Genomic DNA, 16,332 nt, shown 5'->3' with positions numbered 1-16,332 from the left:
AATAGTGAACAACAGGCTGAATAAGTGTACGTTATATGACGCATAAATAACCAACTGAGAACGTGCCTGGTATGTTAATGTAACATATTATGGTAAGAGTCATTCAAATAACTCTAACATATAGAACATGCTATACGTTTACCAAACAATCTGTCACTCCTAATCGCTAAATCCGATGAAATCTTATACGTCTAGTCTCTTACGTGAATGAGCTAAATAATATTATTTGATATTTTACGGTAATGTGTTAATAATTTCACACATAAGTCGCACCCCCGGCTAAACTATGAAAAAAACTGCGACTTATCGTCCGACAAATACGGTACATTGAATTATTTACAATCTGGGGGGTTTGATGTGGAGGGAGTTGGGGCGGGGGGGTTAGGTTTGGTTGCTATCAGCACTTCAGTCATCAACAATTATATCATCTGAGAAATGGACATTGTAACAGTGTAGGTATGACTTGGTAGGATATGTACAGCGAGCGGTGAACATAGTGAGCTCAGAAAGCATAAGAAAAAGAATATACATTTGATTATTTACAATCCGGGGAGGAGGTATGGGGTGGGGGGAGGGTGTTAGTCTAGGGGTGTAGTTGCCTGGAGGTGTTTTTTTAGCGCGGTTTTGAAGGAGGATAGAGATGCACTTTCTTTTACACCTGTTGGGAGTGCATTCCATATTGATGTGACATAGACGGAGAATGAGTTAAGACCTTTGTTAGATCGGGATCTGGGTTTAACGTGGTTTGTGGAGCTCCCCAATAATTTGTACCCCTTTCAGACATTGCATTTAGTTCCCATTAAAACATTCACATGTTGCACAATGAGATGTAAGCAGGGGATCAAGTGTACATTCCTGCAACTTCCTTTTTGAAAAAATATATTTTTATTAGTATTTATTTAGTATACTAACAGCATTTTATGATTAATATTTATAAATTAAGATTCCTAATAAATGACACTAGAATAAGCACACATTTGTTTGGTAAATCATAGTGTAACGACCTGGAATGACACTTTATGTGTGGTGTTGGAGTTGTCGGACTTTTTGTGTGTCTGTAAACGCATCACTGGCTAAGTGCCATATGTGCATGTGTTGGCGCAAGTGAGAAAGAGCGAGCGGCTGCTGTTGATATAACAAAGTTGGTTTTGGTCTGGTTTGTACTGCAGAAAATGACCACTTTTGCTAGATATCGTTTTTTTTACTAATGTTTTGGTGATGTGTTTATGGCAGACAATAAAGAGTTTTGCTCAGTAAAGTGATGGATGGAATTCATGTCCTCAAAGCGTCTCGACAGACGTTACAATATTTGAACAATGATGACGAAAACCGTTTTCTCTGTCGTGTGCGTGTGTCGAAAATTGTTATGCGCTTATTTTTTAATTTGATTTTGTGCGTGGCATAGATTTGCCGTGCGCAGAGGATGCTTGAGCAGTGCGCAATTGCACAGGCGCGCACCTTAGAGGGAACATTGGTCTTAAGCCTGCTCCTAAACACATGAATGTTCAATTACAATATCAAATAAAAGATTACATACAAAACAAAAAAACAAATGTTATTTAAGTATTTGTTTTGAAATCGTACAGAAACCTGAATGATGTGCTCAGCAGCCTTTAATGGCAAAAAAATATATATTTTTTACTACTTTATTTACATCAATTCACAATACCGACAATTTAAAGCACCAGTAGAGTGAAAAAACAAGTTGGCTTTATATGCTTAATTGTGTTTCATTGTATCCAATAAACCATATCCAACTGTATTTATAATCCGCAAAGTATGTGTAAATACAGTCTAAACATCACAAAATGCCACAAATTCAGTCGCCCATTTTGAATATTCCGCTTTGAATATCTTCGGCAATTTCCATAGATTCTACGTCACAATGGAAACGCCTTTGCACTTTGATCATATCATTAGATCAGTCATACTGCAAATATGCAAAAAAATAGAAAAAGATGTGCCGTTTATCATTCACAATTTTTATGTAAGGCAAAAACACATAAGCTTGTTTTGTTTTTTTTTATGCATTAAAAATCGTAAATAAGTAGCTAACAATTTTGTCACCAGATGGAGGGTCCTCTATTGCTCTCTTTATACCCTCGAAAAAAACATCCAAAATATAATTAAAATATATAACAATATTCCATTTACGCATTGTGACCTGAATATTAACCAAATATGAGTGATATTGTTATTATAAGCGCTAACGCAGACGGCCTATTTTACCGGCGCATTGATAGCAGTGAGCTAATGCTAGCTTACACTGCTATTGTTGACACCCTGAGCCAGCGGCTGCTTCTGCTTCGTCTCAAACTTGCTAAAAGTAAATTTTAGATTATAATTCATGCATCTCTCACCTGCTAGTAAACAAATGTGGCCATGGACCGAGAGGCTGGTCGGCCTTGACATCCCCCGAGCTAGTTACGGCAACTTTTTTTAACCCTTCGTGAGGATTGTGATTGAATCTTCATCGAAACGGAATTATGTGAGTCGGTCGGCATCCCAGCGAGAGTGAACTAAAGGGCTACAAACTACAGCAAGTTTTAAGTCATTATTCATGTTTACTTTGTAATTATGGGGAACTCTGCTTTACTATACAAACGTTTCGATTTACAAACCCTGTTCAAGAACCAATTAAGTTCGTAAATTGAGGTTACACTGTATTTCTCTCTTGCAGTTGTGTGTGTGTGTGTGTGTGTGTGTGTGTGTGTGTGTGTGTGTGTGTGTGTGTGTGTGTGTGTGTGTGTGTGTGTGTGTGCCCTGTTCAAGAACCAATTAAGTTCGTAAATTGAGGTTACACTGTATTTCTCTCTTGCAGTTGCGTGCGTGTGTGTGTGTGTGTGTGTGTTTCCCCCTGACAAACTTCACATCCTCACTGTACATCTGCTGAATCAGAATCGTTTTTAATCCCCGGGAAATTGAGATCTCCCCTCTGTTGCAAGTTTTGTTGATTCTATGTAACATGTTTATGTTATGGCTATGAGGTTTTTCTCCTTGGCCTCAGTCTGGACCCCCTCCCTGGAGTCCAGCCTTTGACTGAATATATTTTATTTACCGTCCCCCATCTCAATTTCCCCTCGGAGATTAATAAAGTACTTCTGATTCTGAAGGTGGGGGTGTGAAGATCCTCTTTGAGAACGAGCTCGGCACGGCAGACTTTCTTCTCCCAAACAAGAGCTGCATCCTCTACCTGTCCGAGTGTGACGTCATCACAGGCTCCGCCTACAAGAGGAAGTTGGTCCGCTACAGGACTGTGAGTTTCAAGTAGCTTCTTTTGTGTTATTGCCCATTTTTTTAACGTGACTCTCCTTGGTGGTCGAGAAGGCCTGCAGCAGCTTCCAGGAGCTGGTCCTGGTGGAGAAAACCCGCCTGGACGAGCAGTACTTCGCCTCTGTCCAGAAGTTTGTCGTCTTTGAGCTGGGACTGACGCTGCTGCCAGTCGGCGGGCAGACGGAGGCCTCCCAGCTCATGGTTCAAATGGTAACTACAAAGTCACGTTGATGCTGTCCCAAGGAGGTCACATCCAAGTTACTCCCTATCACAGGTTCACGGGGACGGCAGGGACAACCCGTTCAGTAGGAGGAGCTCGTCCCGGCTCCTGGACCCGCAGGTTTTGGCCCTGGTGCAGCAGGTCCCCGGGGTGGGCCGAGTCAAAGCCCTGGCTCTGCTTGAGCGCTTCTCCAGTATCCACCAGATCTGCAACGCCGGCGTCGCAGACCTGGAAGCCACAGTGGGCCAGGCTGCCGCTCAGAACATCCACAACTTCTTCCACAAATCCACAGGGTCTTGAAGCTGATCAACTGATCCATGGACCCAAGGAGCTGCTAGCAGGAGACTTTTTTGTGTGTCACTGGGTCCTGAATGTAGTGACGGAACAGTTAATGGTCTTTTCTCGTGAAGACTTCTACTGTACACATTTAGGAATCAATGTCTTTAGACCCTACTGTTTGGTTAAGGCAAAGGTGTCCAAAAATGGCCCCCAGCTATTTTTTTAATGGCCAGAAGCACATTCTAAAATAATATTACAAAAAAGAAAGTGGAATAAAAGAGCAAAAAAGTTGCAATGTTGACTCTAATACCACAAAGCTGCCATGTGCGCTGTTTTTTCTTTTAAAGTGTCATTGCTCAAAAAATAATAATGAATCAAAATCAATGATGTCATAAATTATTGGCCTGTTGAGCAATAGCTTCACCACAAATATTAAATTTTTAAATGTTTGGGTGAAAATATTGCATATTTTGTGTGTTTCCCAGAAAAACATGAGTTTTCTATGACAAAAAGGGCATTAAGTAAACAACCAAAAAACTAATTGAAATTATAATCGACGGATAGATCTGAAGTTGATATAAGGATTTAAGCGTAAAAAATGTATGGCTTATTTTTGTAACACCTATGAGTGGGGCCCTTTTGTATACCATAGCTGTCATTGTACAACAATTAATAATAAATCGAAATCAATGATGTAATAAATCATTGACCTATTGACCAATCGCTTCACCACAAATATTCCATTTCTAAATGTTTGTGTGAAAATATTGCATATTTTGTGTGTTTGCCAGAAAAACTTAAGGGCATTAAACAAACCACAAAAAAAAACCATAACATTTTTTTAAAATTATAATCGACAGATAGATCTGAAGTTGATATAGGGATTTAAGCGTAAAAAAATGTATGGCTTATTTTTCTAACACTTATGAGTGGGGCCCTTTTGTATTCCATAGAATTTTAGTAGGATTTTTTAAACTGTCATTGTTCAAAAATTAATAATGAATCTAAATCAAAGTTATGAATTATTGACCTTTCAAATATTGACCATCAAATATTTTCATTTGTAATATTTTGGGGGGATAATTGTTGCATGTTTTGTGCTTTTGCCATAACAAAGTTTTTTTTTCTTAGAACAATAAATACAACTTGATATCGGCAGATATATCTGGAGTTGATCTATAGGTTTAAGTGTTGAAAAAAATATACAATATATGACCTATTTTAAAATTTTAATGACAGAGACTCATCCGGGATCCCCAGGGCCTAACTTGAGGGGAGACCTAAAGGTAATAAAAAAACAACCTATATATTGTATTGGTTTTGAAAATGAAAAATTTCAAAATGGCCCCCGCATGCTTTGATTTTTTTATTATTATTTTTTCCTTAGTGGAAAAACTTTTGACACCCCTGGGTCAAGGGGTACTGGACTGGCCCACCATCAGACAATACATCAATGAGCTATTTAGTGTTTGATGTGAACAAAAGTATTTTATTACCTACATGGGGAGGCAAAGGAAAGATGTCTCAAATCATTTTTTGGGGATCAAAATATATAAATATGACTCCAAAACTGAATGGTGTGATCATTGTTATACAGTATATTTATGGAATGTATATAAAAACTGACGGTCATAAATGTTTAGTGCGCCCCTAGTGGTCACAAGCGTAATTACAACGACTGGACCCGACTTCGCACTCGCACGTTTGACTCCATCTACAGCCGTCACGGTACTTTTTTCCCTGTTAAAATTGTCACGAAACAAATTGTGGGCATCACGGGCTCTAAAAAAAAGTCTATATTAGTAAATGTATCATGTTTAGAGGTGACGGAAGGTGAAGTTTGTTATTCTGATGGGCGAAACGCGCGGGGTAATAATTGGGAGAGTCTTAACTAGCAGCCATCTTGCTAAACACCACGTAGCTACGAGCTAACACCTCCTGTTCTTGCCTTAAGTCTCAAGTGTTCAAATTCATTGTTATTTTCACCCTCTCCTAATTTCCAAGGCCAAGCAAGGATCTACCACTCCACAATATGTCGAAATTGCTGAATTTGAAGGTGAGTGACGATTCTGAAGGTTTGGCCTCATCAAGGCTAATTGTTAATTTGTCACCTGGCTGTGTTTCCTGCTACACGGTGTGACCTAATTCATTAAATAACCGCACAATTTGATTTATTGACGTTTTTTTTACACATTTTAAACATCCTTAATGGTTACATATAATATTACAAATACCAAGCGACACTGTTAAATCGAGTGGTTATGTTCAGAAGACAATTCAGTTTGCCCTTCAATGTCCACTAGATTTAATTAGTAGGTATGTGTGAACATTTTCAAAGACTAATTGATTTACATTGTTCACAAGTATTATCAGAGAGGTCTTGGAAATAAGATACCAATATAATTATAATTCCTGTGGTAAATATTAGGGATGTCCGATAATGGCTTTTTGCCGATGTCCGATTTTCCGACATTGTCCAACTCTTTAATTACCGATACCAATATCAACCGATACCGATATATAAAGTCGTCGAATTAACACATTATAATGCCTAATTTGGACAACCAGGTATGGTAAAGATAAGGTCCTTTTTAAAAAATAAAATACATACATTTAAAACATTCTTGAAAAAAAAAGAAAGTAAAACAATATAAAAACAGTTACAAAGAAACTAGTAATCAATGAAAATGAGTAAAATTAACTGTTAAAGGTTAGTACTATTAGTGGACCAACAGCACACACAATCATGTGTGCTTACGGACTGTATCCCTTGCAGACTGTATTGATATATATTGACATATAATGTAGGAATCAGAATATTAATAACAGAAAAAAAAAACCTTTTGTGTGAATGAGTGTAAATGGGGGAGGGAGGTTTTTTGGGTTGGTGCACTAATTGTATGTGTATCTTGTGTTTTTTTTATGTTGATTTAATAAAAAAACAAAAAAATGATTCAGATAATAAAAAAAACCCTGATACCGATAATTTCCGATATTACATTTTAAAGCATTTATCGATATTATCGGACATCTCTAGTAAATATTAAGAACGTTATAGATGACCAAAACCAGTGAAATTTCTAATCAACTTCTGAAATGGCAGCTGCACTTTTTTTTTTTTTTTTAAAGATTTGTCTTATCCACAATCCTTATGTGAAATAAGCACACATTTAAAAAAAACAAACTTTTTTTAAGCATTCTAACTTGAGAACAAACGCTAGCTAAGGTCAGCCAGATATGGAACTTTATTCCGCCCTATAAAGCGCTCTCAAAAACATCCAAAAGCCTCCAGCATCGTTTAAAGCAGTCCTGGGCAAATTAAGGCACGGGGGCCACATGCGGCCCGTTAAGATTTTCAATCTGGCCCGCCGGACATTCCCAAATCATTTTTTTATATCTTTAAAATGGAAACTGTAGCTGCCATTATGATGTGCAGTGATGTTTTCAAATGACCGTAAGTCTTGAACTATACAAAGTATTTCAATGGTTAGAATCTGCGCTCTTGCATGATATACTAGTTACTATGGTAATCTAATTAGTTACTATGGTAATCTACGTCACAGCAGCTCAGACGAGGCACCAAGCAGTGTGGGTGGAGAGCGTTTCCACAGAGTGTTTCCATAGCGGCCAGCCTGAAATGCGGGTGTCAGGGACAGACGTGGAAGGAGATTTTTACAACAAAGTTCTAAAGTTAGTGATATATATATATATATGTATGTATGTATATATGTATGTGTGTATATATATATATATATCAGATTGTATGTGTTTTTTGGCTGTTTGTTGCATTTTTGTTTGCGTTTCGCTTGATTGTAAAATATGTTGACCGAGAGGGGGTGTGACGTTCATATGTTGTCAATATTCAGTGTTTTATCGTTCATAGTAAATATTGTGAAATCCCACATTCTTTATTTTCATGTACATTCTGGGTGTCTCGTCTCATTCAGTAAAACAAATTTAAATTCCATTCCGTTTTTAAGGTGGTCTGTCATAACGTTTTTAGCTTTCAATCAGACATTATTGTGAGGTTTTGTATTAGTGTTTCTAAAAATCAGATATACAGGCCCCCAGACCCATTTTTTCCTCTAAATTTGGCCCCCCGAGTCAAAATAATTGCCCAGGCCTGGTTTAAAGACATGTTGTAAGGTTATATATAAAGTAGTAACAGGCATATTCATAATAATGTGATATTTATCTGGGATGTAACAGTATCAAAATCTCACGGGACAATATCACGGTACAGGTTGTATTTGGATATGTGACTTTTAAATGGAAGTAAACAAAGTGGTGGGCTACTAGTGTGCAGCAGAGTGCGACCACTCCGAGTATGCAAGGGGTCTAGATCTCACCACTAAAAAGCAGATACAAGCAAAAAAATTCAAACTATGCAATATAATCTATCCCTGTTTTTTTCCTTCTTTATTATGCATTTTCGGCCGGCAACAAATGTGTATAGGATAGGCAAATATAAGCCTTGGCTTCAGCCTATTCCTTTTTCGGTCATGCTTTTTCTTTTCTTTTCTTTTTGTGTGTACATGTGTATGATTGTTATACATCTATAATTTGTACTGTACTGTCACACAAAATGGTTAATGGTTGATTATATGACCGAAATAAACTTTTCATTTCATTCATTTAATTTCCTACTTCCAGAAACAAAGTGTGTTGTAATCATGGCAGATTTGGTAACACACAACAAAAACAACAATTTTTGGACAAATGAGGTTTCACAACCTTATCTTTTTGAAGCTGAATATACAGAGGATGATCTACTGCTTATAGAAGCGAGCATGAAGGAAGGGTGAGACGTTGGAGCAGATGGAAGCCGAGAGAGTGAGGTCGCCGTGACTTTGAAGCTGTAAATCTGGAACTTGGAGCCAAGCTATTTAGACATAAATGCTTACCCAAAATAAACCAAAAAAATTGTCCCCGACCAAAAGCACAACTGTCCATCAAGGGAGTCACTTTAATATTGATCATGATGCATGCAAAACTTCATGCGTTTTATTACAACTACAGTACATATGCTGTCCAACTCGTTGTGTACAAACAAAACATGAAATGTGGGCTAATGGTTTACAGATACTGTAATATGATTGTTCATGTTTTCAGTCAGTACAAATTGGTGTTCTATCGCAGTGTTGTGCATTACAAACTCAAACACGCTTTGGGCGATGACGTAGAAGCTAGCTTATATCTTGCAATAGCTAGCTTTTACGGCTAATACCTAAGCATGCCGATGTGTTACTCCGCTGGTAAAGCAGTTCCTTTGTGTTCACTCTTACAATAACAATGTCGCTACAGTTTGGTTATTATACAGGTTACGGAACGTAAATGAAATATTGTTGACAGTTTTTGAATACATTTTTAAAGTGAGAGGTAGAATTGATTGCTCCCATTAGCTGCATTGCTAGCCACACAGAACAAATTGTAAACATTTTACATGTTTTAATGAAAAAAAAAACACCTTTGGATTGTTAACGATAAGCACAAATCCAAAAACAGTGCAGTTCCTCTTTAATTCCAAAAATGTTGTTGTTCTGGATAAGCCAGGCTAGGTGTTCTACGTCATCCGTATTGGTGTATGGTGGCGATGAAAACCAGGTGAATGCAGTTGAACTCAAAAAACAGCGGTCCGGTCGCTACTCAGATTGCGCGATCAATTGTGAAACGCTCTGGGTGACCACTGCGGAGACCAGGCCAGCGGCGAATACACACATACCTACCAGATTTATTCTGCAGTAAATTTTATGGTATTTCAGCAGAAATCTAAAATTAACTTGTGTTAAGTTGATATAACCTTAAAATAAACCATGTGGACGATGGGCAGAACACCAACATTATTTGCTTATAATCATGTGGATGGTGGGCATAACACCAACATTATTGGCTTGTAATCATGTGGACGGTGGGCATAACACCAACATTATTTGCTTGTAATCATGTGGACGGTGGGCATAACACCAACATTATTTGCTTGTAATCATGTGGACGGTGGGCATAACACGTCATTATTTGCTTATAATCATGTGGACGGTGGGCATAACACCAACATTATTTGCTTATAATCATGTGGACGGTGGGCATAACACCAACATTATTTGCTTATAATCATGTGGATGGTGGGTATAACACCTCAACATTATTTGTTTATAATCATGTGGATGGTGGGCATAACACCTCAACATTATTTGCCTATAATCATGTGGATGGTGGGCATAACGCCAACATTATTTGCTTATAATCATGTGGACGGTGGGCATAACACCAACATTATTTGCTTGTAATCATGTGGACGGTGGGCATAACATCAACATTATTTGCTTATAATCATGTGGACGGTGGGCATAACACCAACATTATTTGTTTGTAATCATGTGGACGGTGGGCATAACATCAACATTATTTGCTTATAATCATGTGGATGGTGGGCATAACACCTCAACATTATTTGCTTATAATCATGTGGACGATGGGCATAACACCAACATTATTTGCTTATAATCATGTGGACGGTGGGCATAACACCTCAACATTATTCGCTTATAATCATGTGGGCATAACACCAACATTATTCGCTTATAATCATGTGGACGGTGGGCATAACACCTCAACATTATTTGCTGTTTTGCACCCGAATTACAAAGACATTCCCTAAATATGTGAGCATGGTTTTCTCCAGTCGTACATGCTGGTGGTAGTTTCTGCTTCTCCAATTTGACCTTTGACTCCTGGCAGGTGGAAGACCCATCATGCCTCTGGGCTCAGTTGGCGGGAGATGGCGGCGTGGGGGCTGTTAGTAAAGAGCAGTACGACGAGCTGTTTGATCAAATGAATCTCTTCTACAGCGATGTCACCAGGGACGTGGGTAAAGTGATAACCTCTTCCTTGGAGGTGGGACAGGTAAGTGTCACTCATCCAGCTGAGGATCAGGTCTTTGTGTGTGTCTCTGAGGGTGTGCGTGTTCTCCTCCCTTCAGGTGTGTGTTGTGTATTGGTCCCAGATGAAGAAGTGGTGTCGGGCCCTGCTGGAGGCCATCCTTACGGACTCAATGGCGTGCTACGCACGCTGTTACTTGGTTGACCACGGAGAGCTGCTTGTTGTCCTTCTTCGGCAGTAATACTTTTATTTTGACAATATTTGAATGATAATACAGGCCATATAAATAATTAGTTGAGATGCTGTGAGCAAGCAGGAAATGTCTGTCAAGATCTCCATGGAGGGTGGTTCCTCCTGTTATCCCGTTGATCGTGTCTTATGTATGTCTAACTTAGTCTTCTTGTTTGAGGATCCGGTTGGCCGAGAAGGACTTTCTCCAGCTGCCGTACTGGATGAGGAGATTCCACCTGGCCAGGGTCAAACCAACAACCCTGCGCGTGTCTTTCTGTGAGAAGGCCAAGCTGGTGTAAGACACACAAATCCTCACAGGTGTGCTGCACAACATTATGTCCCCCGTGATGGACATGTCATATGTTTGCTACCACAGCACGTCCAGTCGGTGGGACAGCTCAGCGACGTGCTACATGTACAACCTGATCCAAGGTGAGCAACGTTTGTCAGTATTGACCTCTTGACATGTTCTCATGCAGTGCTTCTTAAATAATGTGACCCCCCAAGGGGGTCGCGAACGGCAAGGGAGTGTGTCTACACTCTAGTATTCATGTTAGAACGATACACAAGCCTGCAGCTATTTGGCAGTATTGCTCAATCTAATCAAGAGGCTCCCTGTTTTACCCAGTAGAAGTAGGAAGTACAATGGAACACATGCTCAGGGGTTAACAGAGGCGGAGAGATGGATACGTTTGTGACAAAATTTAAAAGAAGAAATAAGGAGTCGTCTGCGGCAAGAAAAACAAGTGACAATGACCAGAATAAAAAGACCTGAAAGTACGACAAAGCATAAATAGTTTTTCACTGTAACTGCGGTAGGAAATTAGGAAAGACCAGAATTGTTTTTTTTATGTCATTCTACTACCCTTTGCTACATCCTATCTCCGTAAGATTGATGTTCCTACTATTGCTACAATAAAAAGGAATTGCAGATCTCAGTTAAATATTGAGCTATAGTTCAGAATAGCCATATTAAGTTTGAAGTCCAGATTTGAACACTGAAGCCACTAAATACGAACAGAATCGTCTTTTTGTTGTTGTTTCAGATTTTCTGTGCAACTGGCCATCACTCTGCCAGATGCACTGAATTGAATGTGTTCATATTAAATAGAAAAGTGCTGTGAAATAAGTTTGAAGGAATTAGTAAAGTGTTTCAAGCTTATGTACAGCAGTTAACAGTTTGGAATGTTTCAAAGTTGTCTTCAGGGCGGACTATTTGTTCATGGAAAGAAGATGCTTTCATCCCTTCTGATAAGCTACAATATTAGCAATATTATTGCAAATTCTGCACAAAACAAACCAAATCGCAGCTCGTTTTAAAAAAGGATAAAGCTGACGAGACCAATGTTAAATTTAAATATGTTTTCAATGTTAAAAGGGCACTGCACATTTTTGGAATATTGTTTATCATTCACAATAATTATGAGAAACAAGAACGTGCATGTATTTTTTTTAGGATTCTAAAGATAAAAAAATAATGCTTGAAAGATGCAACTAATGGGAGTCACCACTGTAGCCTTCATAGCCATTTAAAACAACTTGAAAACCCTCCAACATTTTATATACACGTGTGTGTATTTTAAAAAAAAACAAATTAATCGATTAATTGTTGCAGCCCTATTATCAAGTTCTCAATAGTAACTCAAATCAGGGGGGGTTTCATGTCCCCCAGGAGGTTCATGAAAGAAAATAATTGAAAAGTACTGATTTAATGTAACCTCTTTGTGAACATCTCAAAGCATCCAGTCAGACGGAGGCCATGTTGCTGGAGGACGAGTCCCACTCGACCGCCATCGAGCTTTACGTGACCATCAAAGACTCAAAGGTCACCTTCTATTCTCCTTTTCACATTTAATTTAGGACGTGATCACACACAAGAAGGGCATCGTGTTTTTAAAATGACCATGTGATGCTGGACTTTCTGCGTCATTGTCTCTTTAGGTCATTGAGTTTTGATTTAATACATGTGAATTGAAAAACTTAATTGAAATTTTATTTTGAAACATAAAAAATGTAATTGAAAAATTAAAAACTTTTTCAGTGTCGAAGAGCAATAGTTACATCTAAAAAATTGTTAGATTTTCATTTTATCTTTCGTTTAACAAAAATGAAAATCACTAGTAAGTAGAAATGCAAAGCATGATTTAAAATAATTTTGAAATGAAATATAAAAAATGAAAATCCAACCGTTTTTTAAAATGTAGTTACTGCCCAAAAAAACCACACTTTGTTTTTAAATTTCATTTTTTGTGTTCCACAAAGAAATTCAAAATCAGCAAATCGTGTTTTGTCTTCATCTAATGTGTTTGTATTCAAGATTCCACAGGTTATTTTGATTTTTATGTTTTAGATTTGTGTGAATGATGAACTTGTGGAGAGGAGCTATGCTGTTTATGACTATGAGTCAGCTGACAGTCGCAAGCTGGACCAACTGGACCTACAGTTTGTCAGGTTTTCAGGCGACATTCTAACTTCAACAACCTGTGAGCATGTGTACAAGCCCCCAGCACGAACCCAGCTTCTTCCAGAGAAGAAAATTCTGCCTCCTCCTGGTATGCACACAAACATGAAAATACCACCTCGAGCTACTGTGACTTATAAAAATAAAGGCTGTAATTATAGCCGTTATTTATTAAAGACGATACATGTTGATGAGAAACAGGCTGGTATTTACAAAATGTTTTGTAGGGGTGAGTATCTCTTCAAGATGAGACTGTTGACAATGTATCTATTATCTGAATTAGGGCTGTGCAAAGTGCGGCTTGCAGCTAATTTTACAATGGCCTGTGGCACGTTCTAAAAATATTATCACATAAAGAATGTAAAAAAGTAACGAGAAAAAGCTGCAATGTTGACGCTATTACCACAACGCCTGACGAGTACATTTTAGGCACGGACAGTGTGTTTGCTAACATGGGAAAAACTGACATCAAATCCAAACCACTTGAACATAAAACATTAACATTAGCTGTTCATTACAGTATGAATATATGTATATGGCGCCTATTTTTTGCGCACTATTAACAAGTGATGTACCAAAATCTCAACCAGCGAAAAAAAGATAAACGGTGTGGTCAAAACTGGATGTAACCAAAACGCTCGCCATTCTGTCTGGAGCGTGGTCTGCGCAAAACTGGATGTAACCAAAACGCACGCCATTCTGTCTGGAGCGTGGTCTGCGATGTGGACGTACTTTTAATATATCCCAGATATGCTGGTGAACAGCCATCTAAAAATGTGCAAATATTAAGAGGACAGTGGTGGCTTTTAAGAAGAGAAAGTCCAACTGGAGCAACAGCGTGAAGCAAATGTGACAACATGCTCGCTGCAGCAAGCCTCTTTAGTCAAGGACATCGAGGGACAGAAGTTAAGAGTTTCCAAACACGAATACATTCTCTAATAACACCAGAAGAAGATGCTAGATTTGTTGCTAGTTTTTTTTAATAAAAAAAACAACTAATTAAGTATTTTGACACTTTAAAACATCTCCACAAAGTATGTTGTACAATAAGCAGTAACAATAGAAAATATGGAAAAACGATAAATAAAAAAAATGTGTGTTAATAGTAATTAATATTTGTTTTTAAATGTATGTCTAAATTTTTTTGGTCTTTTTACAGAAATCTATCATAAAAAAAATGCTAATTATTCGATGACGTCATGGTGACTATGCCCATAACCATGCCTCCACCACTACATGTATCTTGGCAGTCTAGGGGAATCCCTGTAGAGGTTCCAATTATTAACATTAAAAATGTGTAGTTGACGGATGGATCTGAAGTTGATCTAAAGATTGAAACGTTGAAAGTAAAACAATAAAAAACTACTTATTTTTAACACGAGTTTGGCAAGTTTGGATCTCTAAGAATTTGTCTGTCTCCGACTGCTTGTCTACCGACACGCTCTTCAACCAGACATCAAAGCAAAATACTTGTCCTCGTCCTCCTTAATCTTCTACGTGCAATGATTCGGTTCAGAACATGTTGACTTTGATTGCACAAAATCCTTAAAAATTGCCACAAATGAGCCAGGACTGAGACCGACTAGAATTGAAGCCATGTTTACTTCCGTAAACACTGCTGTCATGTCCGCATGCGGGTCCGATTGCATTCACATTAGAAATGGCTTTTTTTTTTTTGTAATGCGAACAGCCACTAAAAAGGTCTGATTTGACAAAGACATATGAATTGAACATCCGACCCTGCAGTGTGAATGTAGCCTGTGTTTTACTATAATAATTAAATCGCTTTGGAAAACCCCCCTCACAATTAAAACATAAGCAGCTACCAATTGCTAACAGTGTAAGGCAGTACAAAGCTTTGTGTAGCTGCGGTCAACGCTTGAAAATGTGTCGGGGGGGGGTTGTTTTTGGGGTTTTTTGTCATAAAGAAATTCAATCATGTGTGCTTACGGACTGTATCCCTGCAGACTGTATTGATCTATATTGATGTATAATGTAGGAACCAGAAATATTAATAACAGAAAGAAACAACCTTATAGTGCGAATGAGTGTGAATTAGTGTAAATGGGGGACAGAGTTTTTTTGGGTTGGTGCACTAATTGTAAATGTATCTTGTGTTTTTTATGTTGATTTAATAAAAAATAGAATTTTTTTTTTTTTGTAAATTTCTTGTGCGGCCCGGTACCAATCGATCCACGGACCAGTACCAGGCCACGGCCCGGTGGTTGGGGACCACTTATGTAAGGGACAAGCGGTAGAAAATGGATGGATAGATGTAGCGCCATACACTGTGTGGAGCCGCTCCCTCAAGGCAACCTTTTCTGCAAATAGACTAAAATATAAATAGAGCTACAGTTCTCAGTTGTATTCCCTCAATATTTCCTATTTCATGCATTAATGGTATGTCCTAACTCTGCCGTGTCCAGGTGTGGACACAGATAAAACCACTTCACACGCCGATGTGGAAACTTTGCCTCCTCCTGCCGCTTACGCTGATGTGGAAACTTTGCCTCCTCCTGCCGCTTACGCTGATGTAGAAACTTTGCCTCCTCCTGCCGCTTACGCTGATGTGGAAACTTTGACTCCTCCTGCCGCTTACGCTGATGTGGAAATCACACGCCCTCTAACTGCTTGCACCGATGTGTCTCAGGTATCAAGTGTTCTGATTGGATGGGCGTCACAGTTAGTTTCCTCATTGTCATTCATGCTTACTGCAACTTCAGAGCCAAGACTGCGACCTAAAAACCTCAGAGGGAAGCAGCCGGTCAGAGAATGGACCACAGCCTGACTGCACCCAATCAAAAAGGTGACAGTGGAAATGAATGTAAATGAAGTGATACGACAAAGACCATTGCGTTACCTTAGCTTTTTGTTACAGTGACTCAACAGAGGACTCGGATGCCTCTTTGGCTGCTGCTTTTAACACAAATCTCAGTCTGTTTAGGTGAGAGACGACATCACTCCCAGTCTCTCGTCCGATTGGCTCGCT

At 38.6% G+C, this 16,332-nt stretch overlaps 2 protein-coding genes across 6 annotated transcripts in view; both read left to right on the top strand.

Annotated features, from left to right (window-relative positions):
• faap24 (FA core complex associated protein 24) overlaps positions 1–5,302 on the top strand; it is a 46,728-nt gene extending 41,426 nt beyond the window's left edge. For both annotated transcript variants that reach the window (XM_062063298.1, XM_062063296.1), the window contains exons 3-5: positions 3,114–3,256; positions 3,328–3,483; positions 3,548–5,302. In XM_062063298.1, the coding sequence (XP_061919282.1) occupies positions 3,114–3,256; positions 3,328–3,483; positions 3,548–3,793 (545 nt within the window). In that variant the 3' untranslated portion in view covers positions 3,794–5,302. The remainder of the gene's footprint in view (positions 1–3,113; positions 3,257–3,327; positions 3,484–3,547) is intronic.
• Positions 5,303–5,399: 97 nt separating this feature from the next.
• tdrd12 (tudor domain containing 12) overlaps positions 5,400–16,332 on the top strand; it is a 45,087-nt gene continuing 34,154 nt past the window's right edge. For 2 of the 4 annotated variants that reach the window (XM_062063290.1, XM_062063289.1), the window contains exons 1-11: positions 5,400–5,500; positions 5,777–5,828; positions 10,511–10,675; positions 10,752–10,888; positions 11,061–11,177; positions 11,259–11,314; positions 12,622–12,707; positions 13,233–13,434; positions 15,770–15,993; positions 16,067–16,149; positions 16,222–16,287. In XM_062063290.1, the coding sequence (XP_061919274.1) occupies positions 5,805–5,828; positions 10,511–10,675; positions 10,752–10,888; positions 11,061–11,177; positions 11,259–11,314; positions 12,622–12,707; positions 13,233–13,434; positions 15,770–15,993; positions 16,067–16,149; positions 16,222–16,287 (1,160 nt within the window). In that variant the 5' untranslated portion in view covers positions 5,400–5,500; positions 5,777–5,804. The remainder of the gene's footprint in view (positions 5,501–5,776; positions 5,829–10,510; positions 10,676–10,751; positions 10,889–11,060; positions 11,178–11,258; positions 11,315–12,621; positions 12,708–13,232; positions 13,435–15,769; positions 15,994–16,066; positions 16,150–16,221; positions 16,288–16,332) is intronic. The other 2 variants (XM_062063292.1, XM_062063291.1) reach the window with 2 other exon arrangements.

This window comes from Entelurus aequoreus, linkage group LG11, assembly GCF_033978785.1.
Source record: "Entelurus aequoreus isolate RoL-2023_Sb linkage group LG11, RoL_Eaeq_v1.1, whole genome shotgun sequence".
NCBI classification, from domain to species: Eukaryota; Metazoa; Chordata; class Actinopteri; order Syngnathiformes; family Syngnathidae; genus Entelurus; species Entelurus aequoreus.
This window is presented reverse-complemented; position numbering and strand designations above follow the sequence as displayed.